General features: G+C 46.5%; 1 protein-coding gene across 2 annotated transcripts in view; it reads left to right on the top strand.

The window, feature by feature from the left end:
- LARGE1 (LARGE xylosyl- and glucuronyltransferase 1) overlaps positions 1-25,926 on the top strand; it is a 613,949-nt gene extending 588,023 nt beyond the window's left edge. For both annotated transcript variants that reach the window (XM_061417244.1, XM_061417245.1), the window contains exons 13-15: positions 17,764-17,910; positions 23,242-23,437; positions 24,370-25,926. In XM_061417244.1, the coding sequence (XP_061273228.1) occupies positions 17,764-17,910; positions 23,242-23,437; positions 24,370-24,567 (541 nt within the window). In that variant the 3' untranslated portion in view covers positions 24,568-25,926. The remainder of the gene's footprint in view (positions 1-17,763; positions 17,911-23,241; positions 23,438-24,369) is intronic.
- The last annotated feature ends 590 nt before the right edge of the window (positions 25,927-26,516 follow it).

Raw genomic sequence — 26,516 nt, 5'->3', positions numbered from 1 at the left:
AGCTGTGAGCCCCAACAACACCCCCAAAGATTGACTTCTTCAACGTGGATATCCAACAAAATACTCTACCCAAGCCTTGTTAAAGCATTACTGCTAAAAATGATGATAGTTGCCACTTACTGAACCCTTACCAGCTACCAGCATCCCTGCCAGCTGCTTTGTATAAATTTCCTCTACTCTTCAACACTTCTTTATGAGGTAAGTGTTATAACAGGTGACCAAAATGATGCCCAGGGAGGTTAACTCTTACTGTCCAGGAGAAAGGTAGATAGCCCTACACTAGGCTGCTCGGTAAATGGAAGCAGCTATATCCCCCCTTGAAACTCAGTATACCAGAGCAGTCTGATTGGCAGTCTTTTGATCAGACCCCCAAATACTTACCCATATCACCTTTTTTGGGGGGAGGGGCGTTATTTGATTACCAAAAAAAGGTCAGCATCCTAGCTCTCCAGCAGTTGCTTAGTAACCAGCTAACATTACAGCAAAAACAAACAGATCAATTGGGAAATAATGAAATGGGCTCTATGCATAGACATAGCTGCAGAGTTTCACTGAAATCTCTCTCCCACCCCCTCCACCTGTTTCTTCTAAAAATCGAGCAGGAGATGTGTGGCTTTCACTCCTGATTTCAGAAATGTCAAGTGAAATTCCGCAGGCATGGTGGAAGTCACGCAGACCTGCCTTGGAACCCAGGTTCTGCTGTGCTCATCAAGGATGTGCCTTGGGGCTGCTTGTTTCATCTCCCCAATCCCGTTTCCTCAGTTAGTAAAGGGGCTAATAATAGCTTTGTGGGGGCTCTAGTAGGCGTTCAACAGGAGTTAATTGTCTGTGTTTTGGCCCATTGTCAGCACACGGAACTGAATGTCTCTGCCAGGCCCCCACCCAGAACCCCCACTCTTGCAAACTCTGCTGCCTTCAGTACAGCCTGGCAACTTAGTGTAACGATCTCGTTTTTTGAGAAATGAGAAACTATGTACTCATACCCATTCACTCTTAAAACTATTGAGTGAGCACCTGCTATACGCTCGGCGGCAGGCAGCACTGTGGCTGTGCTGTCCCTGGAGTCACTCAGACCTGCATTTCGACACTGAGCACATTCTACCCTACAGTCACTGAACCTTCCGAAAGGTACCTAACCTCTCAAGCTTTCTATGAGTGGGGACCATAAGATTTCTTCACACTTAAGGTTCTGGGAGGATTAAGTGGAGTAATAGTTGGGAAGCACATGGCTGAAATGTTCTACACTGCACAGGTGTGGTGGTGCATCTGCATGGCCAGGCCCTGTTCTAGGCACTCGGGCTGTCACAGTGCATGGGACAGGCCAGGTTCCTATCCATACAGGGGCTGTGCTCTAGAGGGCGCTCCAGCTGTGGGCACTGCCACTACTCTTAGCAACACAGGTACAGAGATACATATACAGGAGCTGAGACCCACAAGATGACGACCCAGTGTGGGTGGGTAGGGAGGCCTTGAAAGTAGTTCAGGCATGAAGGACTAGTTGGTAAACAGGCATGGAATGTCTTGGCATGTTTGAGGAATGTTGCAGAATAGCCGGAGCTCAGCTCCATCAGCTGGCACTTCCCACGTCCATAAGACTGGGGCAGGTTTCTCACCTCTTTCCCTCACCCAGCAGAATCCTCATCTTTGTTCAGTGCTTGTAGCTTTAAACCTCTCTGCTGTGCTTTTTTTTGCCAGTGTTGCCTTGCTCCCTAGGGAACAGACCTGCCCCATTGGTCGAGACTATATATCCTGGCTGTACAGGAGTGACAAATTCCACTTTTATTGTGTCCTCTGCAGGGTGGTGTCTCACCATCCTCCCCCATCACAAGTCCCCTGGCCCGTGATGGCTGCTCTGTCAGCACCGGTTGAATGAGGGTAGACAGGTGAACAAGGGGCCAGGAACAGGTGGTACCACACGAGGCCAACTGGCTACTTGATGAGGGACATGACCAGGTGGCGTTTCCTTGTGTTTGTCATTGTTTCTGCAACAGGGAACATTTGTTGAGCATGTAGTATAGGCCAAGCACCGTGGCAAGCACGTCTGCATGTGTTTTGTCATTTAACCTCATCACAGTTCATTTAACAGATGAAGACACCTGGGGGATATCACACACCCACAGGCACAGCACTACTAAGAAGAAAACTCACTTAGCCTGGGTTAATCCAAAGGCATTCTGTGCTTAACCTGCTTTTTTTTTTTTTTAATTGAAATATAGTTTATTTACAATGTTGTGTTAATTTCTGTTCTATGGCAGTGATTCAGCTATACATATATATACAGTATGTATCCTCTTCAGTTTTGGTTTATCGTAGGATATTGTATATAGCTCCCTGTGCTTACAGTAGGGCCGTGTTGTTTATCCATTCTATGTATTAATATAATAATTTGCATCTGCTAATGCCAAACTCCCACTCCATCCCTCCCCAGCCCCTTGACAACCACAACTCTGTTTTCTATGTCTGTGAGATTGTCTTGCAATAAATTCATCTGTGGCATATTTTAGATTCCACATATAAGTGATGAAAATGTTAGCTGCTCAGTCGTGTCTGACACTTTACAACCCCGTGGACTGTAGCCTGCCAGACTCCTCTAATCCATGGAATTCTCCGGGCAGTCTTCCCAACCCTCGGATCGAACCCAGGTCTCCTGCATTGCAGGCAGATTCCTTGCCGTGTGAGCCACTAGGGAAGCCCGATGTAAGTGATACCATATGGTATTTGTCTTTCTCTTGCTGGCTTACTTATATGATAATCTCTAGGTCCATCCGTGTTGCTGTAAACGGCATTATTTCATTTTTAATGGCTAATATTCCATTGTCTATATCACATCTTCTTCATCCACTCATCTGTCAGTGGACATTTAGGTTGTTTCCATGTCTTGGCTGCAGTTAACATAGGGTTGCCTGTACCCTTTTTGAGCTTTGTCTGGATATATGCCCAGGAGTAGGATTGTCAGATCATGTGGCAAGTCTATTTTTAGTATTTTTGAGGAGCCTCTATACCTTTTTCCATAATGGCTGCATCCACTTACATTCCCACCAACAGTGTAGGAGAGTTCCCTTTTCTCCACACCTTCTCCAGCATTTATGGTCTGTAGACTTTGATGATGGCCATTCTGACTGGTGTGAAGTGATACCCATTATAGTTTTGATTTGCATTTCTCTAATAATTAGAAATATTGAGCATCTTTCCATGGCCTGTTGGCCATCTGTATGTCTTCTTTGGAGAAATGTCTGATGAGTATTTCTGTCCACTTTTTGATTGGATTGTTTGCATATTTTGGAAATTAAGTTCTTGTAGGTTGTATTGTTTACAAATGCTTTCTCTCCATAGTTGTTTTTTCGTTTTGCTTTTGCTTTCCTTTACTGTTGTGCTTAACCTGTTTGTGGGTCCAAATGCCTGATGGGCCCATCTCTGCCATCATCGTGACAGCCGTGATCACCCTCAGCTTGTAGTTATCAAGTGCCTTCTATGCATTGAAGAAATGTCTCTGCTTCTACATAAGATGACCCATTTAATCTGTAGAGAACTCCCCTGCTCAGGTCCTAATACTAGCTCCAGCTCAGAGAGGATAAAACAGTGGCACAAAGATGTAAGTTGCTGGAGAGTAAGAGCAGGTGAGTGTCCATGTAGGGCCTGAATCTGCGCAGGCTGCCCTCCAAACTTTGAAGCTCTTGACAGCCCCCCCACTGACCTCTGGCTCACAGCTAACCCAGGACAGCACACAGAAAGCACCCTTGTTCCTTCAGCCATAATTGCTAACAGGTAGGAATGAATAAGGATGTTGAGCCGGACATGAGACGCTGACTAGAGTCCCTGGCAGAGATCTGGGTGCAAGCAACAGTAGCTTTTCTTTCTTTTCTGCCCCTCCCTCCCTGATATAACTTCACCTGGATATGTTAACACCGCCAATTCAGAAACCGCCCAGTCTTGCTGCCCCCCATCCCAGCCTTCAGAGGGCTCTGCCGTCTCTGTGTTCCTGATGTGCCTTACAGCTCCATTCCCTGTAGTCAGTCTTGCCTCCCTCATTTGCAAGGCCTTGCTGTTGTCCCCACATTCCTCCTGGAAGCCTGTCTGCTGGGAATTTATTTCCTAGGCAACTGGAATAGAATCTGAGGAAAACCATATTACCTGGCTGCCCGAGCAGGGGTGTGAAGCAAGGCCTGGGGCGGGCTGTGCCCGGGTCAGCCTCCATAGTTATCATGCCGATGAGCAGCACACCCAGCCCAGAGGTAGGCTGCTAAGTTCTACCTGAGAGGTGTTATTCAGATGATCTCTCGTTGCTCTAGTGGAGGCCAGGCTTCTTTCAGGTCCTCTTGAAGCTAGGCGGTGTGAGGGGTGTGGGGCAGCTGGAGACAGGGGGGCTTCTCAGAGCTACACACACGCTTTTCTGTGGCCATGTTAACCCTGCTGCTTCTCACCATCTGCCAGCTTGCTCACTGGTTCATTTGCACTGTACCCACACAGTTCCAGGAATAAGCAGAAATCAGAGAAGTACGGGGGCATTTCAGACACATGTCTCAGCCTCCTCTTCAAGTAGGGATCACCCCAGCTGTGCCCATCAACTCCTCGTGAGCCTCCCAGGAGGATATGAGGGTGCAAGCAATCCCTGCAGACTGAGGGATATACAGGCACCCTCCATGCACCAGGAGTTGTGCTAGGTGCTTGACAAATCTGATTGTTTTTATCACAAACATTACCATTTTTTAAATGCAGAAGATAAACTTGATCAAAAGCCCCATGTGGCAGAACTACAATTGCCATCCGGCCCTGTCCTGTCCAAGGGCCTTCTTCACAGTACTATCTATTCTGTCACGTAAGATAACCGCAGATTGATTCCTTCATCCCCTGCATATTTATTTAATGCCTGCTGTGTGCCTGGCATGGTGCTGGAGCAAGAAACATAACCATGAGCAAGGCTCATCCCTGACCTCAAGCGTAGCAGAGCTGATGGGTACATGAGCAGGCAGTCCTGTGTGTGACTAACGCTGCCGCCACCCACCGTCCCTGGTGAGCAAAAAAGTCCAGGGTGATGCTCAATATTGCTACTTATTAGAAAAATGCATATCAAAGCTACAGTGAGGTATCACCTCACACAAGTCAAAATGGACATCATCAAAAGTCTACAAACAATGCTGGAAATGATGGAGAGAAAATGGAACCCTCTTACATTGTTGGTAGGAATGTAAGTTGGTACAACCATTATGGAGAACAGTATGGGGGTTCCTTGAAAAACTAGAAATAGAATTCTCATATGATCCTTCAATCCCAGTCCTGGGCGTATATCCAGAGAAAACCGTAATTTGAGAAGGTACATGTACCCCAGTGTTCATGTTGGCACTATTTACAATATCCAAGGCATGGAAGCAACCTAAATGTCCATCAACAGAGGAATGGATAAAGATGTGGTACAAATATACAGTAGAATTCTACTCAGCCATTATAAGGAGTGAACTACCATTTGCAGCAACATATCTGAAAACTAAAAATGCTACAAATGAACTTATTTACAATATATAAATAGGCTGAGACTTCAAAAACAAACTTATGATTACCAAAGGTAGGGAGGGATACATTAGGAGTTTAGGATTAACATACACACACTTGTTGTTTAGTTCTAAATTGTGTCCAGCTCTTTTTGTGACCCCATGGACTATAGCCCACATTGCTCCTCTGTCCCTAGGATTTCCCAGGCAAGAATACTGGAGTGGGTTGCCATTTCCTTCTCCAGGGGATCTTCCCAACCCAGGGATCAAACCAGAGTCTTTTGCACTGGCAGGAAAATAAGAAAATCCATAAGGACCTACTGTATAGCACAGGGAACTCAGTATTCTATGAAAATCTATATAGGAAAAGAATCTGAAAAAGAACGGATATTTGTGTAATGGAACCACTCTGCCATACACCTGAAACTAACAACACTGTAAATCAGCTATACTGCAATATGAATTTAAGTCCAGAATGAACTAGTCCATAGAAGATGTAGCTCCCCATCAAGCAGGACACATCAAGACCAATAGAGGTGGTCAGGGGAGGTACAGGGAAGCAAGTTCCTCTAATTGGCTGCTCACAAAGCCTTGAGAGAGTGATGCTGTTCTGGTTTTGGAAGCGGAGGCACACTCCAGCACAAATTTCTTTCCCTCCTCCTGTTCCTTTTACTATATAACTTTCCTGTGAGTGAGTCCTGGGAACTTGTATAAGCATCGCTTAGATTCCTTACAACTCAGGTTTCATTAAAAAGCAGGCTCTCTGACATTTGATATCCAAATGTGGGTATCCAAGCTCTGAGAGCTGAGGTCTTGTTCTTTCCTGGCAGCCTGACAGCAGACCCTGTACCTTCAGCCCCATGGTTCCCAGCAGTTTGTCACTTGTCAGCATCAGCCTCAGCCATTCATTGCACCAACACAAGGAAATCACCACAGCCACTTCTGTTAATGGAGTAGAAGCTTTCATGACCAGAGAGTGAGGATTTTCACCCCTACCCAGGGAGTAGGGGCAGCAAGAGCTGTCCAGATGACAACGAGCATCAAGAGGGCTCATGCACAAAGCAGCGAGAGTGGGGGAGAGAGTGGGAGACGGTGTTCTCAAGCTAAGGGCAGAGGGATTGGTCTTCAGCACCAAGTGCAAAGGAAAGGCAAAAATGAGAATGGCAAAATCTGTTGGATTTGACAGTGAGGGGCCATTTCTGACCTTGGCCTGATCCAAGGAGTCAAAAGCAGACTGTAGTAGAGAAACTCGTGGATGGTACAGAAAAGAAAAATCACCAGTGTAGGAAGCTCAGTAAGCCAGGAGGTCTGTGCACGCCTCTGTATCTCCAAATGCTGCCTGCATCCTGGCCTCTGCCCAGTTAGCTGCTACAAGGTGGGATCCCCCCGTGGGGATGCCATGTAAGGAGCATCAGCATGCAGGCTCCAGCCTCCTGCCATCTCCCTCCATCCCTTTCCTAACCTCTCCCACCAGCTGCCTTGATCCATGAACTCCCACGAGGCTCATTGCTCTAGCTGCCAAGTCACCGCATTAACAGACCTGGTCCATACAGACCCTGTGATTGTTGATCTTTCCAGGTTATTTCTACACTGGTGTAGCCTTGATTCATACAGTACTGATTTCAGCATCTTCATCCTTTGTTAATGATGGTGGTGACCACTAGCTGTGCTTTAAGGCAAATTACTTAGCCTCTCTGAGACTGAATGTTCTCTTCAGTAAACTCGGAACACTAGTACATATGTCACAGGTTGCAGTGATTCAAGGAGTAATGTTGATATAAAGTGCCCGGCACGGGGATTGATACTGAATACATTGAAGAAATACAGGTAATTCTGATAACTGTGTATTCACCACCTACAATATATCAGGCACATTATAAGAAATTCAGTTCCCCTGGGTCCTTTATGCCTCCTTATTTCCAAACTTTGCAGATACCTTGAACCCCCTTCTCCTCCTGACTGGCTGACTCCTGCTTCTTAGAACACAGCTTAATCAATGGCATTTTTCACAGAATTAGAACAAAAAAAATCTTAAAATTTATATGGAAACACAAATGACCCCAAATAGCCAAATGAAGCTAGAGGAATCAGACTCCTAGATTCAGGCTATACCACGAAGCTACGGTATTCAAGACAGTATGGTAGTGACCTAAAAACAGAAATACAGATCAAGAAAAGGATAGTGAGCCCAGAAATAAATCCACACGCTTATGGTCAATAATGCACAATGAAGAAGAGAGAGTCTCTTCAATAAGTGATGCTGGGAAAACTGGACAGCCACCTATAAAAGAATGAAATTAGAACATTCTCTAACACCATACACAAAAATAAACTCAAAATGAATCAAAGACCTAAATGTAAGGTCAGACACTATGAAACATAGGCAGAACACACTTTGACATAAATTGCAGCAGTATCTTTTTTAATCCACTTTCTAGAGTAACAAAAATGAAAATGAAAATAAATGGGACCTAATTAAACTTAAAAGCTTCTTCACAGCAAAGGAAACCATAAACAAAACCAAAAGACAACCCACAGAATGGCAGAAAATATTTGCAAACAAAGTAAGCTACAAAGGATTAATCTCCAAAATACACAAACAGCTCATGCAGCTCTGTGTCAGAAAAAAGCCAATTGAAAAATGAGAAGAACTAAACAGACATTTCGCTAAAGAAGACATACAGATGGCCAACAGGTACATTAAAAGATACTCAACTTCACTAATTACTGGAGAAATAAATGTAGTTTATTATCTATAAACGCCAATCAGGTATCACCTCAAACCCAAAATGGCCATCAGCAGAAAGTCTATGAACAATAAATGCTGGAGAGGGTATGGAGAAAAGGGAACCCTCCTACACTGTTGGTGGGAAGGTAAATTGTTACAACCACTATAGAGAACAGTATAGAGACTCCTTTAAAATCTAAAATTAGAATGACCATATGATCCAGGAATCCCACTCTGGGACATATATCTTGAGAAAACAGTAACTCATAAAAGATACGTGCACCCCAGTGTTCACTGAAGCACTATTCACAATAGCAGGTGACTGGATTAAGATGTGGTGCATATACACATTGGAAGAATACTCAGCTCTAAAAAGGAATGCAGCAATGCCTTCTGCAGCAACGTGGATGGACCTAGAGATTATCGTACTAAGTGAAGTCAGTCAGAGACAAATATTACCAGTCATGTGTGGCGTCTAATGTTTTCAGAAAGAGATACAAATGAACTACTTACAGAACAGAAATAGACTTAAAATTATCGAAAACAAACCTGTGATTACCAAAGGGGAAAGGTGGTGGGGAGGGATAAATCAGGAGCTTGGAATGAACACACAGACACACTACTAGGTATTATTAATAATTGATAACCAACTCAATATTCCATGATACTCTGAGAAAAAATGAAAAAATAATGAACATATGTATAATTGAATCACTTTGCTATACACCTGAAACTGACATTAAAAAATGACTATACTCCAATAAAATTACAATTTTTAACAATGCATCATCCTAACCCATCTGTATATCTTTTAAGGGTAGAGTTTGGTGCGTTCATAGTTTTGCAACCATCACCATTATCCATGTCCAGAACTATTTGTACCTTCAGAACTGAAACTCTGTAACCAAACAGTAACTCCCCACTCCCTCTCCCTTCAGTTCAGTTCAGTTCAGTCGCTCAGTCCTGTCCGACTCTTTACAACCCCATGAATTGCAGCATGCCAGGCCTCCTTGTCCATCACCAACTCCCAGAGTTCACTCAGACTCACGTCCACCAAGTCAGTGATGCCATCCAACCATCTCATCCTCTGTCGTCCCCTTCTCCTCTTGCCTCCAATCCCTCCCAGCATCAGAGTCTTTGCCAATGAGTCAACTCTTCGTATGAGGTGGCCAAAGTACTGGAGTTTCAGCTTTAGCATCATTCCTTCCAAAGAAATCCCAGGGCTGATCTTCAGAATGGACTGGTTGGATCTCCTTGCAATCCAAGGGACTCTCAAGAATCTTCTCCAACACCACAGTTCAAAAGCATCAATTCTTCGGTGCTCAGCCTTCTTCACAGTCCAACTCTCACATCCATACATGACCACAGGAAAAACCATAGCCTTGACTAGACGAACCTTTGTTGGCAAAGTAATGTCTCTGCTTTTGAATATGCTATCTAGGTTGCTCATAACTTTCCTTCCAAGGAATAAGCATCTTTTAATTTCATGGCTGCAATCACCATCTGCAGTGATTTTGGATCCCAAAAAAATAAAGCCTGTCATTGTTTCCACTGTTTCCCCATCTGTTTCCCATGAAGTGATGGGACAAGATGCCATGATCTTTGTTTTCTGAATGTTGAGCTTTAAGCCAACTTTTTCACTCTCCACTTTCACTTTCATCAAGAGGCTTTTTAGTTCCTCTTCACTTTCTGCCATACGGGTGGTGTCATCTGCATATCTGAGGTTATTGATATTTCTCCTGGCAATCTTGATTCCAGCTTGTGCTTCTTCCAGCCCAGCGTTTCTCATGATGTACTCTGCATATAAGTTAAATAAGCAGGGTGACAATATACAGCCTTGACATACTCCTTTTCCTGTTTGGAACCAGTCTGTTGTTCCATGTCCAGTTCTAACTGTTGCTTCCTGACCTGCATACGAATTTCTCAAGAGGCAGGTTAGGTGGTCTGGTATTCCCATCTCTTTCAGAATTTTCCAGTTTATTGTGAACCACACAGTCAAAGGCTTTGGCATAGTCAATAAAGCAGAAATAGATGTTTTTCTGGAACTCTCTTGCTTTTTCCATGATCCAGTGGATGTTGGCAATTTGATCTCTGGTTCCTCTGCCTTTTCTAAAACCAGCTTGAACATCAGGAAGTTCATGGTTCACATATTGCTGATCTTTAATATAGTGATACTTTGTCTCTTTAGGAAAAAAAAAAAAAAAAGAACCCAGCTCAGTGATGAGAGACTCCACACCAGAGACCCTACATTTGTGTGTCCCTCACTCCCTGCTCTTTGGGTTGTCACGACAGAGATTATCATCAGTTTGCTCAGTTCTGGACTCTCTATCTTTTCCTGGCTTCATAAATATTCACTAATTAGTGAATATATTATCTTAGCTTTCTTAATAACCAAGCCTGTGAAGTAATTATTCTTACCAAGATAAGGAAACAAAAGCCCAGAGTTAAGAAAATTGCCTGTGATTACACAATTAGTGATATTGAGATAGAATCTGCATCATCCGATATAGAAGATGATGCTCTTTTTCTCACTGCTCAGTCTCTCTTCAAATCGGCATCCCCTGAGAGACCCCCAGCCTTCACATGTGTTGAAGATCACTTTAGTTGGCTCCTCTTGAAACATCAGAATATCTGGCCATCTTATGTGGCAGCACCTATATTATGTCAAGGGCTTTGTGATTGATCTCCTGGGAGACACTACAGTCAACTCTCAGCAGCAGAGTGATTTTTTTAATACAGAAAACTGATCCTCTCACCCCTCAGCTCAGAGTTCTCCAGTGGCTTATCTCACTGAGTAAAACCCAAGATCTTTGAGTTTCCTGTGGCTGCTGTAAGGATTCTGAGAAGGGTCAGGGTGTCTGCAGGGCTGAACAGTCTCTGGGGGGCCCTAGAGGAAAAGCTGTTTTCCTGCTCCCTGGAGGCAAGACCTTTGTCCGCATCACTTCAGTCTCTGCTTCCGTCATCCCGCCTCCTTTTCTGACTCTCACGTGTGTGTGTGTGTGTGTGTGTGTGTGCATTATTCGCTCAGTTGTGTCTGACTCTTTGTGACCCCAGGGACTGTAGCCTGCCAGGCTCATCTGTCTGTGGGATTCTCCAGGCAAGAATACTGGAGTGGGTTGCCATTTCCTTCTCTTACCTCCCTCTTACAAGGATCCTCACTGTTACAATGAACCCACCTGAATAATCCAGGATAACCTTCGTATCTCAGCATCCTTAATCACATTTGCAGCATCGCTTTTGCCCTGGAAGGTCACATATCTGCAGGTTCCTGGGATTAGGAGGTGGATGGCTTTGGGGGCAGGGGGTTCGTTTGCCCACCACACTTTTCAGTGACCTGTGAACCCTGTATAACCTGCAGGAGCCTCTCCAGTCCCCTTTCTGGGTCCTCTCTCTGCTCCTTACTGTGCTTTTGTCAGGTGGGCCTTTGCACTGGCTGTTTCCTTAACCCAGAAAGCTCTTACCCCAGATCACCATGCGGCGTGCTCCCTCACCTACTTCAGCCTTTTGTTTAAATATCCCCTTCTCTGTGAGGCCTGCCTGGACCACCTTATTTAAAATCACAACCCATTCCCCACCTCTGGCATTCCTAACATCCCTCACCCAGCGCCATTCTCTCTCAGCAGTTCTCACTTTCCAACATACCATGCTGTTCACTCTTTGTTCTTCTCATCTGTCCCCTGACCACAAAATGTCAACTCCAGGAGGGTAGGGATGTCTGCCTGTTCTGTTTACCAGTGTGGTCCAGGTGTTTCAGCAGCGCCTGGTACAGGGTGCAACGAGCCAGGAAATGAACCAGCGAAATGGGAAGATCCAGGGTGGGTGCCAGGCTGTGGACAGGCCAGCATAAAAAGAGGACAGGTGCCCATGCTGATGAGCAATGCACACCACAGCTTGTCATCTGCCAGGCACAGGCTGAGCACTCGATGTGCACCAGCTCAGTCCTCACCAGCACCCTCTGAGATCAACGTTGGGATCACCATCCCCATCTTACAGACAGAAACCACAGGACAAAGAGTTTAAGTAGTCAGCTGGGATGCATACCTAAGCCCCCAGCCTCAGAGCCCTCATCTTTACTGCATCAGAACCCACAATGTATCCCTGTTTCTTATTTCTCTGAGACTTTCCCATCATCTCCTCGTGTCAGAAACCTGGGCTGTTTCCTGATGACAGAGGCCTGCCTCTAGGATGGAGGATGGAGTTATAAAGAGAAGGGCTGTGGGTGTGTTGGGGGGTGGGGAGTGGGTATACACTCAGTCAACTACCAGGATCAGTCTTGCAGTTTGGTCATTTTAAGCACCAGGAAACCCATCTACCTACAGTAGAAAGTCTACCCTTTCGTGCTATTATTTGACTTAATGCTGAACCCCACGAAAGCCTACAGTTTCTACCCACCTCCACTCCCTCAACTGGAAACCTTGCTACTCTCACATTCCCTCCTCATCCCCACCAGCTTTAGCAAGTGGGAGCAAAACTGTCTGTGAACAGTTTGCATACTTGAGTAAGCTAACACGAGAGGCTGAGGGGAAAAGACGCACAGGTGAGGAGACGGGACTTGGAAGACAGTGCTGGCTCACAGTCTCCTAGCAGGTCAGCTGGGCTAGGCTGGATGGGATGAATGGACTCTGTCAGGAACACTTGAATTGTTTGTGACGTGAAAGAGGACTCAGGGAGCTGGCTAGAGACCGAAATCAAATCAACTGTTTCCATAGACAGGCAGGCTGGCAAGCCAGAAAATGACCCTGGTTTAAGCAGTTGGTGGCCTTTACTGAGCCCTCTGTTCTCACCCTTTCACTTGCTCTGACCCACCGGGAAGCTGAACCTGAAGAGAGAACGCTAGCTCATTTGTTACTCAGTTATTCTAGAGTGTCTCTAGAGCGATGGTTTCACTTCATCCTCATAGCAGTTCCGATTGATAAGATCATGTCCATTTTACAGATGGGAAGGCTGTTACTACAAGGTCCCCAAGGTCACAGGAGGGTGACAAGCAAGACCTGAACCTGGTGCTGGCTGCTTCCAAGTCACTGTGTTTACTGGGCGCTCTGTTACACCAAAGATTCTGAATACTGCTGTAGATAACTAAGCTGCCTTTTAAGAGTTCTGCATGCCCGAAATATTCTGGTAGGCTTGTGAATATTTTTGAAGGGGTCGTGGACAAAGGCAAGTGGGCCAGTCAGGATTTTTCAGAGAAACAGAACCACAGGATGATTAGATGGCTGGATAGTGACCTTAAGGACCTGTGATGGTGGCAAGTCTGAAATTCATAGAGCAGACCAGCAGGCTGGAAACACAGGCAGGATTCCTGTGATACAGTTTGGGGGTAGAATTCCTTCTTTCCCAGTAAAGCTCAATTTTTGCTCTTAAGGCCTTCAACTGATTGGACGAGGCCCATCCACATTATCAAGGGTAAGGGTTTTTACTTGATCCTAAATGTTAATCACATCCATGAGATACCTTCACAGCAACATTTGGCAGGTTATTTGATCAACCAGATGAGCACCACAGCCCAGCCTAACTGACACATAAACCATCAGGAGCGGCCACCATCAAGTGGTCAGTGCCTAGTACATACCAGGCACTGCACCAAGCGTTTCTACATGCAATGCGTACCTTTTCTCATCAGAATGTTTTACACGTGCGTGAACCCTGAGACTCAGAAGGGTCCAGGTGACTTGCCCAGAGGAGTGATGGAGTCAGGGCCAGAAACCAAGTTGCCTAGTTACTACCATACCAGACTGCCTTCCAAAATCTTCAGTTAAGGGCCTTCCCTCGGTGGTCCAGTGACTAGGACTCCATGCTCCCAGTGCAGGAGGTCCAGGTTTGATCCCTGGTCAGGGAACTAAATCCCACATGCTGCAACTAAAGATTCCACATGCCACAAGAAAACCAGAGAACCTGTGTGTGCCACAACTAAGACCCGGTGAAGCCAAATAAGTAAAAATATTGTTTTTAAAAAACCTTCAGTGTGACTACTCTAGATTAACTAGTCTCAGAGGAATGACAGGCTGCAGAGCCGTTGAGCCTGTCAGAGCTGGCTCCAGGCTGCATGTCTCTCAGCCCCTGGGCCAGCGTTCCCACTTCACTGTCCTCGCTCTGCTCCTGGATGAACCTGCACTGGAGACATTCTGTCCCCTCCTGGACTCACTTTCAGGTAAAAGTGGCCATAGACCATGCCACTCAAGGTGGTCAGCAGGCCAGCCAAGGTGGGAGGTGCTGGCTGGACACACTAGTGCAGGAAAGCCCAGCCTGCCGTTACCAGCTCAGGGAACAGATGTTCTCAGAGTCGGTGCCCTGAAACCACTTTGTTGCTGAAACAACTTCTTAATAGGAACCATTCAGGACATCGATATCAAAGCCCCCTTGAACTGAGGCTGAAACGAACCTATCTAGTGACAAATCTGTCTCCGTGGCATTTTGTGTCTCAGCGAGATTAAATGGAATTTACAGAAGGCACTCCAGAATCTCATGCTCTCTGTGCAGAGGGAAATAAGGTTTCTCAGAAATCAGTTTTGGGCGGCATGCTGCTGACTGGGTATGCTTACTCTGGACCTTGCGGTGTATTGGTTGTTTGGTCACAAGCAACAGAAACCAATGCTGGATGCTTAATTAAAATGAAAAGAAATCAAAGGGGAAGCATAATTGCTGAGTGGTTTATCTTATGGAATCAAAGTAGGATTCAGAAAACTAGTACTTGAGACCATAAGTAACCCGTGGCAGCTCTGGGCCCCTGTGCAGCAGAAATTCAGAAACCTCAGGAGTGCTGCCTGGTGTTAGCACAAGTGAGCTCTGTGGTCTCCAGCCTCTGCATCTGTTCAGATTTCCAAGAGTGAGAAACTGATTTACTCAGCCTTAGTGTCTGCCCCTGAACACCTGGTGAGGGCTTCACATAGGGCAGCACAGCTCAGGGCTGCCCCTGTGTACAGGCACCATGAGAAGGGGAATTAGCTTCTATTCCAAGAAGTGGCTTCTAGAGACTTCCCTGGTGGCCCAGTGGCTAAAGCTCCATGCTCCCAGTGCTGGGAGTCCAGGTTCGATCCCTGGTCAGGGAACTAGATCTCACATGCGGCAACAAAGATCAAAGATCCTGCATGCCTCCACTAAGACCCAACACAGTCAGATAAGTAAAATGTTTTTTTAGAAATTTTTTAAGAAGTGCTTTCTACAATAACCTTGATTGTAACAGCATTTGAGGTTCATGTAGAGATACCCACATTCATAGATCTCTGTAACTGTTGTGTACGTGTGTACACTTTGCCATTCCCTTTGTCGTTCAGCCCTCCCAGCCTCCCACTCCATTTCCACAGCAATCATATCTTCACATAACTAGCTGCAAATGCAAGCTTGAGTCCTAGTTTAGCTATCCTTGCCCTTGGGCTTTTAGCATCCTGAAACATTTTAGGTGAGAATGTCAGCATCAGGCAGGAAGAGACTTTGGAGGTGGTGGTCTGTATTTCCAAGCACAGTGCCTGGCACATAGTAAATGCATGGTGACTGTTGAAGGAATAATGACCACCCATCAATGCTGGGATGTCTTCCCTCCCTCCAGGGGCTTTGGCATTTTGATCCAAGGATATTCTTTAGACCCATATGTCCCATCCCTAACACCCATGTCAATAAATAATATGCATGCCTTTCCTGGGTCTCCTAGGTTGCTCAATGGTAAAGAATCCATCTGCCAAGCAGATGAGCATTCGATTCCTCGGTAGGGAAGATCCCCTGGAGAAAGTAATGGCAACCCACTGCAGTATTCTTGCTTGGGAAATCCCATGGACAGAGGAGCCTGGTGTGCTGCAGTCTATGGGGTCACAAAGAGTCAGACACAACTTAGCAATTCAACAACAACAACGTGCCTTTCCTGGAGGAAAGGTAACAAGCCCCTGGTCTGCCGGTGTCCAGCATAAGGTTGATATGAAAGAGAATGTCTGGCCACAGGCCAGGGAACCTTAGGTGTTTGTATAAAGGCATTGCTTAGAGGAAGAAGAGGAATGCAGGCCAGAACAGGCTGACTCAGACCTCTGATCCTCCAACCGGCCAAGGGTAGCTCACCCAGATTCTATCTTGGTGTCATCCTTTACAAATCTGTCTTGAAATAGTGATGTGAGGGTCATATCATTTGGTATATACTTAACTGAAGCATAGTTATAGAGTGAACTGCAAATGATACTTGAAGAATTCTGTCAACTTCCAGTCCATCTCAACCACCCTCTTGCACTGGGAGCTGGTGAGACCCCTTCACCAAGAATGGTTCCGAGAAACCCCTCCTTATCTCGAGCTGGTCCAGATTCCCCTCATCTGTGGCTATCAAACCCTGCTGCTCTTCTTTTTTGGATTGCTTCTCTGTTCGTGTCCCACTCTGGCCCGGGCTCACAAGTTACTTCCTTGCACAAGTTACTGCTCCTTGCAGACCAACCTGGCCTGCACACAGAGCTCAGAGTTCTATTGAGTAAAGTTACTTTAAGTAAGAAGCAGTTGTGTTGCACTGGATGACTGCTCCTTACAGCAGTTTTGCGAAATACCTCGTGTTACTCCAAGGGAGAATTCTTTCTCTGTCTCAGAGATAACGAGCATCTCAGGCTGGCCTGAGACCCCAGGGTCAGTAATCTGAGCAGGAAGCCAGCAGGAAGTATCACAGCCATGGCCAAAGAGGTGCCTGGGAATAGGACGGCACTGCAGTATGTTGGGGACTGTTTGCCGTGTGCCCGGTACGCCTGGCAGTACTAGTATTTCTGGTACCTTGTCCAGTTTCCACAACAGCTCAGCAGGGAGATACTATTGCCCCATTTTGAGGAGGAACCTGAGGTCATGAGAAACCGAATTACTTGTAAAATATAGCAAGACACCCAAAGTGAAGAGCCAGGCTTTTAAGTCCCATCTGTGGTTCATTACCAGCCTCATGCGCCGTGACCTTTCTCTCTTTCAAATGATGGCCTCAGAGCTGGCCCCAGGCAGACAAATCCAGAAGACAGGAGCTGGGTCTCGGAGATGCAGAAGGCAAGAGTGAGAGAGAGGATGGCGGGGTCCAGAGCTCTGGCATGTTGGGTGCTGACTCTGTGGGGTGTGTCAGGCGAGTTTGAAGGTTTAGCATCGGAAGGAGTCCAAGGAGTAAAGAGTCCCAGAGGTGGGACCACAGATGCCCAGGTTGACAATCATCTCATCAGCGTTATGTCCAGCTCTCCTTGTGGCCAGTGATGCATCAGGCGTGCGGCCAGCCCAGGGGACCCAGCAAGCAGGCTGGTCTGCACATCTTTGAATCCTGGTCTCTTGGCTTTTGCACTTGGCTCTGACAGGGGCACACACTGTGAATGTACAACCCCTCCACTTCCTCTCCAGAAAGACTCTGCCTTCTGGCCCAGAGACAGCCAGGCTCCTGAGTGCTGCTGGACAAGCTTCCAGGCCTCCCTCAGGTCTTGGATTCCCTTGTGTTTAAACTGAGAGGCTTCCCCTGGCTTTCTCTCTGACCCCTCCTTGTGCCAGCCACCTCCACGCCCTCACATGGGGCAGCCTCTACCTGGCATTACAGGGGCCCTGTGTCTCTGCCTACCCTCTCTCCAGGAAGTCTGTCATCCAGCTGGACCTCGCCAACACCAAGAAGGCCATGATCGTCCCCGCGTTTGAGACACTGCGCTACCGGCTCTCCTTCCCCAAGTCGAAGGCAGAGCTGCTCTCGATGCTAGACATGGGGACCCTCTTCACATTCAGGTGAGTGGCCCTCACTGCCACGCGCTGGGAGAGGGGGAGCCCAAAGTCCTTCTCGCTCCTGGGAAACCAGAAGCCAGGAGAGCTGCTGGCCCAGACGGTTGGCATTGGCATTAGACCATCTTAAGGCCACAGAAGCACTGCTGGCCCAAACTGTGTGCTTGGAACACTTCTTTGTCTTCCCACGTGCGTGTGCTTTTTGTGTGACTGACCTGTAGGGCTTCCCTGGTGGCTCAGTGGTAAAGAATCACCTGCCAATGCCTGAGACCTGGGTTCAATCCCTGGCTGGGAAGATGCCCTGGAGGAGGAAATGGTAACCCACACCAGTATTCTTGCCTGGGAAATCCCATGGAGAGAGGAGCCTGGCAGGCTACAGTCCATAGGGTCATGAAAGAGTCGGACACAACTTAGCAATGTTAGAGAGAGAGTTCGCCCTGTGTACCCAGATGGAAAGGAGGGAAGGCTGGGTAGGATGGTCAGCTTCTTTCTTTCCGACTTTAATCAGTTGATGTTCTGCCCCTGTCTGCTGACTCTGACTTCTCCTTTTGGTTTGCTCGTCCATTCACTCGTTTGATCAGTGGGTTTCGTCACATTAGGGCCATGGTGTCCATCTCTCATTTTCTTTTCTTGTGAGCGGTCTGTTCTCTGAGGTCCTCAGGCCTAGGATGGGCAGCAGTAGCTTCAACAGCTAAAGGCATCCAGGTGACTCCAAGATTGGATACAGCAGTGTGGCAGCTGTCTGTCCTGTTGCCCGAGTGACAATTTCAAACAAATCCCTCATTTCCCTGACTTCCCAGACCCCTCAGTCCTGCAGAAACATAGCAGAGGAGCTACCCATCCCCCTGTCCAAAGGGCCAGGGAGTCTGCACGATGGCACAGATGCAGATGGCTTCTGTCCCCAGGGACAGACTGCAGCATTAAGAGGAGCACCCCTGGGTGAGTAGGAATCCTGCTCGGTCTCCTGATTGTAAGAGAGAGCCGTGCTCGCCTTCTGCTCCCATTTTAAAGAAAGGCCTCCCTTTTAAACAGTATGAACACTTCCTTTGAACTAAAAAAAAAAAAAAAAAAACGACGTGCGTGCTCAGTCACTTCAGTCATGTCCGACTCTTTGCAACTATATGGACTGTAGCCTGCCAGGCTCCTCTGTCCATGGGACTTCTCCAGGAAAAAATACTGGAGTGGGAAAAAAAAAATACTGGAGTAGTTTGCCATGCTTTCCTCCAGGGGATCTTCCCAACCCAGGGATCGAACCCACGCCTCTTATGTCTCCCACATTGGCAGGTGGGTTCTTTACCACTGGCATTACCTGGGAAGCCCCCACAAAACATACATTTCTATGCAATCTGAATTTTGCTGAAAAGATCCTAATAATAACTTAGGTTTTTATACCACTGTTAAGTTACTAGAAGTTTCTAGAAGGTTCTCTCAAACATTATTTTGTGAAGATAACTTTATGAGATAGGTTATTCATGCAAAAATTCAGAGGTGCTCCCTTTTCACCTCTCATACAGATAAAGGAATTGAGGAGTGGAGTGAAGGACGGGGAAGCCTGGTGTGCTTCAGTCTATGGGGGTTACAAAGAGTCAGACACAACTTAGCAACTGAACAACAAAGCATGAGCTGGGCACTGGGATCAGCTCATTTAATCCTCACAACAAATCCATGAGGCAGATATGCTGTCCCCATTTTACAGATAAAGAAACTTGAGGCTCTGAGAGGCTACATAACTAGCCAAGCCACACAGCCAGTACATGACAGAGCCTGGATTCAGCCTAGGTCTAAAAACCACAGAGCCTAGGCTCTTAACCAAAATACCATGAGACCACTGGTCAAGTCCTGAATTTACTTACCAGCATCTGAAAATGCAGGCAAAAGTGGGGACTTTGGACTCCATAGCCTACTGGCTGTGTGTGCACTCAGTCACTCAGTGGTGCCTGACTCAGAGACCCCCATGGACTGTGGTCCTCCAGGTTCCTCTGTCCATGGGATTTTTCAGGCAAGAGTACAGAAGTAGGTTGCTATTTCCTACTCCAGGTGATCTTCCCAAAGGCTGATCACCTGGCAAGTCTCCAAAGCACCCTTCCTTCCAAATCCCCAGGTTATTTAAGAACTCATTTCAAGGCCAAGTCCAAGGGCCTGAGAGCTGGGAGAGCTGAGGGTTGACCTGCTGTGTCCGAGATTGCTGCTCTGGCCAAGAGCTTGCAAGCCATCATGCCAAGTGCTGAATTACAAACCTTCCTTCCAAGAAACTGCTTTGTCACCTTCCCTCCAAATGATGAGCTCTTAAACCTCCTAGCAGCTGAAGTCTACTCCCAACCACACCTGAACTAATAAATCATGCTCAGGTCTACCCATCCTCCAGGGCAGCGGTTCTGAGCATGGTCCCTGGACCAGTAGCATCAGCACCCGCTGGGAACTTGTTAGAAGGACCAAGTCTCAAGCCCCACCCTGGCCCTACTGGATCAGAAACTCTGGGGGTGGAATCCAGCAATCTGACTGTTAAGTAGTCCTCCAGGGGATTCTGATACACATGCCAACTGGAGAACCTCTGCTCAACACAGAGTGCCCCGAGTTTCTTCTAAGCAGCATCCCACAAGGTGGACCCAGGAAATGTCTCTCACCACTGGTTTGTTGTTTTTTTTTTTTTTTGAAGGCTAATGTTGATTTTCTCAAAAAGCAAGTTCTGGAGACCACTGTCTACTGGTGTGACAGTAGGTTTCTTGGGGCATTTTCTGAAGCTTTTCTTTCTAGAATTTTCTTTTTCTTGAACCCCATCTGCTGCTTCACTGGCTCTCAGCCCCCATCTCTTTTAGCATCCAGAGACATATTCCTGCCCCACTAACTGGCTTCTGTCTTAGGTGCCTCTCAGGTTTTTAGATTTCTTTCATTCATTCAACTTAGTGTATAGGCCCCATTGACTACTTGTTCTAGATACAGGTCAGAGAGTGTGGTGACAGTGACATATAAAAAGAGGTAATCAGCATAGTTAACTTAAACCTTAACCTGATTAAAGGTCCTATCCCTTGAACCAGGCTGCCTAGGTATGAATCCCTGATCTACCTATTGCTATTTGTACTTGATATTGGGTATATTATGAAAACTTAAAATTAAGGGTAGTACAATATAACCAGTTTAGAGTTAAGTGCTTACTAGAGCTTATTATCATCATTATTGTTGTTCAGTTGCTAAGCCATGTCCAATTCTTTGTGACCTTATGGACCATAGGCTTCCAGGCTCCTCTGTCCATGGGATTCTCTAGGCAAGAATACTGGAGTGTGGTGCCATTTCCTCCCCCAGGGGATCTTCCCGACCTAGGGACTGCACCTGCATCTCTTATGTCTCCTGCATTGGCAGATGGGTTCTTTACCACTAGTGCCACCCATAATTATATTCATTTCTGTTGCTGTATAACAAATTACCACACATTTAGAAGCCCAAAACAATACAAATTTATTATCTCACAGTCATTTTCTGAGGGTCAGAGGTCCAAGCATGCAATGACTGGATTCTCTGCTTATGGTTCTCATTTGGCTGAAATCAGTGTGGGCAAGGCTGCAGTTGTCCCTAGAGTGTGTGGTTCTCCTCCAGGCACATTGGTTGCTGACAGGATTCCTTTCCTTGTGATTGGAGGACTGAAGTCACCATTTACCCACAGGCTTTTTGCCACATGACCCCCACAGGCAGCTCACACATGGCTTTTTGCTTTCTTCCAAACCCAGATCTAAAGGTTCATATGATTAGGTCAGGCTTACCCCAGTAGTCTCAAGTCAACTGATTAGAACTGCATCTACAAAAATCCTTTTTGCCATATAATGTAACATAACTGTAGGGGTGATATCATGCTCATAGGTCCTGCCTCAAGAGGAAGGACATTATACTAGGGCAGGGTCACCAAAAGTCATCCCAGACTTCTGCCTTCCACTTCCTGTTACAGACTAACCTGCTGTTCCACATAAATGACAGACAGCAATCCAGCAAGTCATGTACCTTTTCATAGTGATAGCCTCTTCATTAGTGAAGGATGTACTGGATTGGTCAGAAAGTTCATTCAGGGTTTTCCTTAAGATGTCATGGAAAGCCCTGAACACACTTTTTGGCCAACCCAAGGGGCTTCCCCAGTGGCAGAGCAGTAAAGAACCTGTGTGCAATGCAGGAGACGCCGGAGACACAGGTTTGATCCTTGCGTCAGGAAGATTTGCTGGAGAAGGAAATAGCAACCCACTCCACCATTCCTGCCTGGAAAATCCCAAGGATGGGGAGCTGGGCGGACTACAGTCCATGGGATCTCAAAGAGTCAGACACGACTGAGCACATGAGCACAAGGGTAGGAAAAAACAAAAACAACAACTAGGAATTCAGGAAAAGTAAATTTCAACGTTAATTACTTGGTCTTGGTCAAGCTGCTCAACCACTCTAATGCTAAAAAAAAAAATGTAAGAGGCTGTCTCTGTTGCTATAGGGCTTCCCTGGTAGCTCAACTGGTAAAGAATCTGCCTGCAATGCAGGAGACCCTGATTCGATTCCTGGGTCGGGAAGATCCACTGGAGAATGGATAGGCTACCCACTCCAGTATTCTTGGGCTTCCCTGGTGGCTCAGTTGGTAAAGAATCTGCCTGCAGTGTAGGAGACCTGGGTTCAGTCCCTGGGTTGAGAAGATCCCTGGAGAAGGGAACAGCTGCCCACTCCAGTATTCTGGCCTGGATAATTCCATAGACTGTGTAGTCCATGGGGTCACAGAGAGTCGGACATGATGGAGCAACTTTCACTTGTGTTGGTAGAGCAAAGTACTACAAGCCGGGTGGCTTAAAATGACGGAAAGTCATCCTCACCACTCTGCAACCACAAGTCCAAGATCCAGGTGCTGGTGATAGTTGCTTGCTTCCTCCAAAGGCTCAAGGGCAGATTTCTCTCTTGCCTCTTTTAGCTTCTGGTGTTTGCCAGCAATCCTTGGCATTCCTTGGCTTGGAGGTGTCTCACTTCGTCTCTGCCCACGTCTTCACGTAGAGCTCCTCCTGCATATCTCTGTGTCCAAAATTTCCTCATTTTATAAGGACTTTGGATTAGAGACCACAACAAGCCACTGTGACCTCCTCTTAACTTGATTACATCTGCAAAGATCTTCTCTCCAAATAGGTTGCATTCATGGATACTAGGGGTCAAGACTTGAACATAGCTTTTGCCGGGGCCAGGGTGGAGGGGTAGGGGAGGAATGGGGACAAAAATTCAACCCACAACAAAGACTATATCAGCATATACCTCTTCATCCTCCAGACCAGCATTTGGAAACCTCTGCTTCCCTCCCCTCCACCAATGGCTTTTCTGCTTGTGTCCCAGGTACCATGTCTGGACGAAAGGCCACGCACCCACAAACTTTGCCAAGTGGCGGACTGCCACCACGCCTTACCGGGTTGAGTGGGAGGCTGATTTCGAGCCATATGTTGTTGTGAGACGGGACTGCCCTGAGTACGACCGGAGGTTTGTGGGCTTTGGCTGGAACAAGGTGGCTCACATCATGGAATTAGATGCCCAGGTGAGAACAGTAGAATGTTATGGCCCCAGTACTGTGGGGGTGGGGGGGGGGTGCAGTGGGGGTGGGGGAGGCCTGGACCTCAGAGCTGAAAGGGCCTTGGAGATAAGAAGGCAGGGACTCAAGAAGGAACAGTATGTGTTCACGGTCCTAGAGTAAGAATGTGACAGTACTTGTTCTCAGCTCTGTTGATTCCTAATCCATTTTTCTTTCTCCTCCCTTGGGTGAGAGTTGGGTTCCCAGCCAAGTCCCCAGCACATCTGAGTGTCCTAGAACAAACCATTTCACCCCCTCATCCTCATTCAACCAAGTGATGAAGATGAGTAAATGATGACCATTCATCACTCAGCCTGTCTGACACAAAGCATTCTAGGAATTCCACATAAATGACACAAAACATGCAGATAAGGTACAGCTATTCTATCCTGTAACTAAAGGAGTGATTTAGTTACATGTGTTTAATCATGAAACCCTTTCATTCATTCAGCTAATACTTATTGAGCACCTGCCTCAAAAGAAACTACAGAATTCTAATAGATTAAACCAGAGGTCTGCAAAGCTTTTCTCCAAAGGACCAGATAGTAAATTTAGGGGGATTTGTGGGGCTGGTAAGTTTCTTTTTGAGCTCCTCAATTCTGCCTTCGTAGTTCAGTTATAGACTGTATACTATAGGTGTGACTGTGGTAGTAGTCTCAAGGTAGTAGAATTACTTTCACTTTATAGATGAGAAAACTAAGGCTCAGAGAAGCCAGGTAATGTACCCATGGCCATGGAGACAACCTTGAACTAACTGCCCTCATCCACGTGGTGGTGCTGTCCATGGTGCTGCCCTGGTACAGGTGTCATACACGACTTCATTCCTTTGTTTGCTTGGGCGCTCATTATACATCACTGGGGGACTCTGCAGGTCTCAGACTGCTCTTGTCTGCTTCCAGGAGTATGAATTCATCGTGCTGCCCAATGCATACATGATCCATATGCCTCATGCCCCCAGCTTCGACATCACCAAGTTCCGGTCCAACAAGCAATACCGCATCTGTCTCAAAACCCTGAAGGAAGAGTTTCAGCAGGACATGTCCCGCCGCTACGGCTTTGCTGCCCTCAAATATCTCACGGCCGAGAACAACAGCTAGCACCAGGAAGCCCACCACAAGCGACGGACGTTCTACAGAGCGGGGAGAGCCACTTGCTGTTTGGGGCCCAGCCTTCAAACTCAAATTGAGCATCACTGTTTTGGTTTGTTTTTGTCTCTTTGGCCCAACTAAGCTGCCCTCATTATGGAGGTCTGGGGCAAGGATCCGGCCAACCCCACTCTGGCCAATGATCCATCATTCCCAAAGCAGGGGAATCACCTGTCTATGCAGTCTCTCCAAGAATGGGACACGGAGGGTGAGAGGGAGCAAAGGGGTTATCCTTCCACAAAGCCACACAGCCAGGTCTTTGGGATGTTTTTTTTTTTTTTTTTCTTTTTTTTTTTTAAGGGAAGGCAGGGTTCTGGGGGTTATCCATCCCAGGAAATAAAAGCAAAAATGTCTCTTTATCAGAGAAAACTTTCTTCTTCACCCTACAGTTTAACCATGTATCCAAAAGGAGGGCACGCCAATGATCAAACTATTGTACTTGACGTTGTACTTGACAGGTCCTGGAGGGAGGATTGATTGGCTCCTACCCTCAAGGTCACTCTTGTTTTGTTCCGGGGGATTTTGTTTGTTTGTTTTGAGTCTGGGAATCCCAAATAGAAAACCTGATCCTTTAAGGCTCCGAAGGAAAACCAGCTGCCTCAGCTAACATCCCTTGATCAGCAGTGGCTCAACCAAGAAGACAAGAGTCTTCAACCAGTATTTAAACATGGGTAGCCTTCTTCAGGATGGTCCTCAAGGCCCCATGACCTTAAATTTCCAACTGTTCAGAATCCAGGGGTTACAGAGGACTGTGGAAGTGCAAAGACCAGCTGTTGTGCAGCTGGTCACGTTTTCTTTGGGCAGTGACTGAGTCATGGGGACAGGGCTTTAAACGGATGGTTTCTGTGCACGTGAAAGGTCTGAACCTCTCAGGCCTTTAGAACTTTTTCAGTCCTGAAGATTCATGAGCCCGTTGGGAGAACTTTGGGAAGAATGTGTGGGGCTCCTCTGTGTTCATGTCTGCTCTGCTGCGGCTGGGCCAAGGTCATGACCTCAGGCTCCCTTGGGGACCCATCCAAGGGTAGGCCAGCACCTTCACCATCACACAGACTGAAGGGACACTGGACTTTTTACCCATTTTCTTGAATCTTCAATATTAATGTTGTGTTTACATTGATGAGAACAAGAGTCAGGGCCCCACTCTCTGCCGGGCTGTTTGTATCGAGTTGCAGTGTGACCAGCAGACGCTGCATCAGTAAATGCAAGTACAGACTGCTTCTTCCTCACTCCCCTCCCACTCTCTCAAGGACCTGCTGGAAACACTTCAGTGTAGAAAACAAAGTTGATAAACAGCAACTTTACACTTCTGTCCTCCCGGTGTGTTCGCTCGTCATTTGAACTTGAACTTCTTTTTCTCCCTACCTGAGGTTAGATCTCATTTCACACTCGCGACCTCAGAGCGGTTTCCCACTGTCCGTTTAGCTTCCATCACAACATAGAAGCCAGGGATTTTAGGTACCAGATGTGCGCTAGCAAGGCAAATCATGGCAGCTTATGAGAATTATGAAATTATGAAACCCTGCGACAGCCGGATTTATGAGAGCCCCTCAGGGTGTTACACACTCAAGTGCATTCGCTCAAATTTACTAAAAACTTTAGGAAGACTGTTAAGACTAACTCTCACACAGATATGTTGGGTTGACCAAAAAAATTGTTCAGGTTTTTGGTACGATCTTATAGAAAAACCCAAATTTTTTCAGCCAACCCAATATGTAAGTTCATGTGTATATTTATGTCTGAGTGTGTGTATGTATATGTGTATATATCATGTACATACACTACATATATGCAGGATTTGTTATTATGAAAGTTATACATGAATATTGTAAAAAGTGAACCATCACAGAAGTATTCAAAGTTCATGTTAAATCCCCATTTTCCATTACTGCGTGGGAGCCAGC

Source organism: Bos javanicus, chromosome 5, assembly GCF_032452875.1.
Source record: "Bos javanicus breed banteng chromosome 5, ARS-OSU_banteng_1.0, whole genome shotgun sequence".
Taxonomy (NCBI): Eukaryota; Metazoa; Chordata; class Mammalia; order Artiodactyla; family Bovidae; genus Bos; species Bos javanicus.
This window is presented reverse-complemented; position numbering and strand designations above follow the sequence as displayed.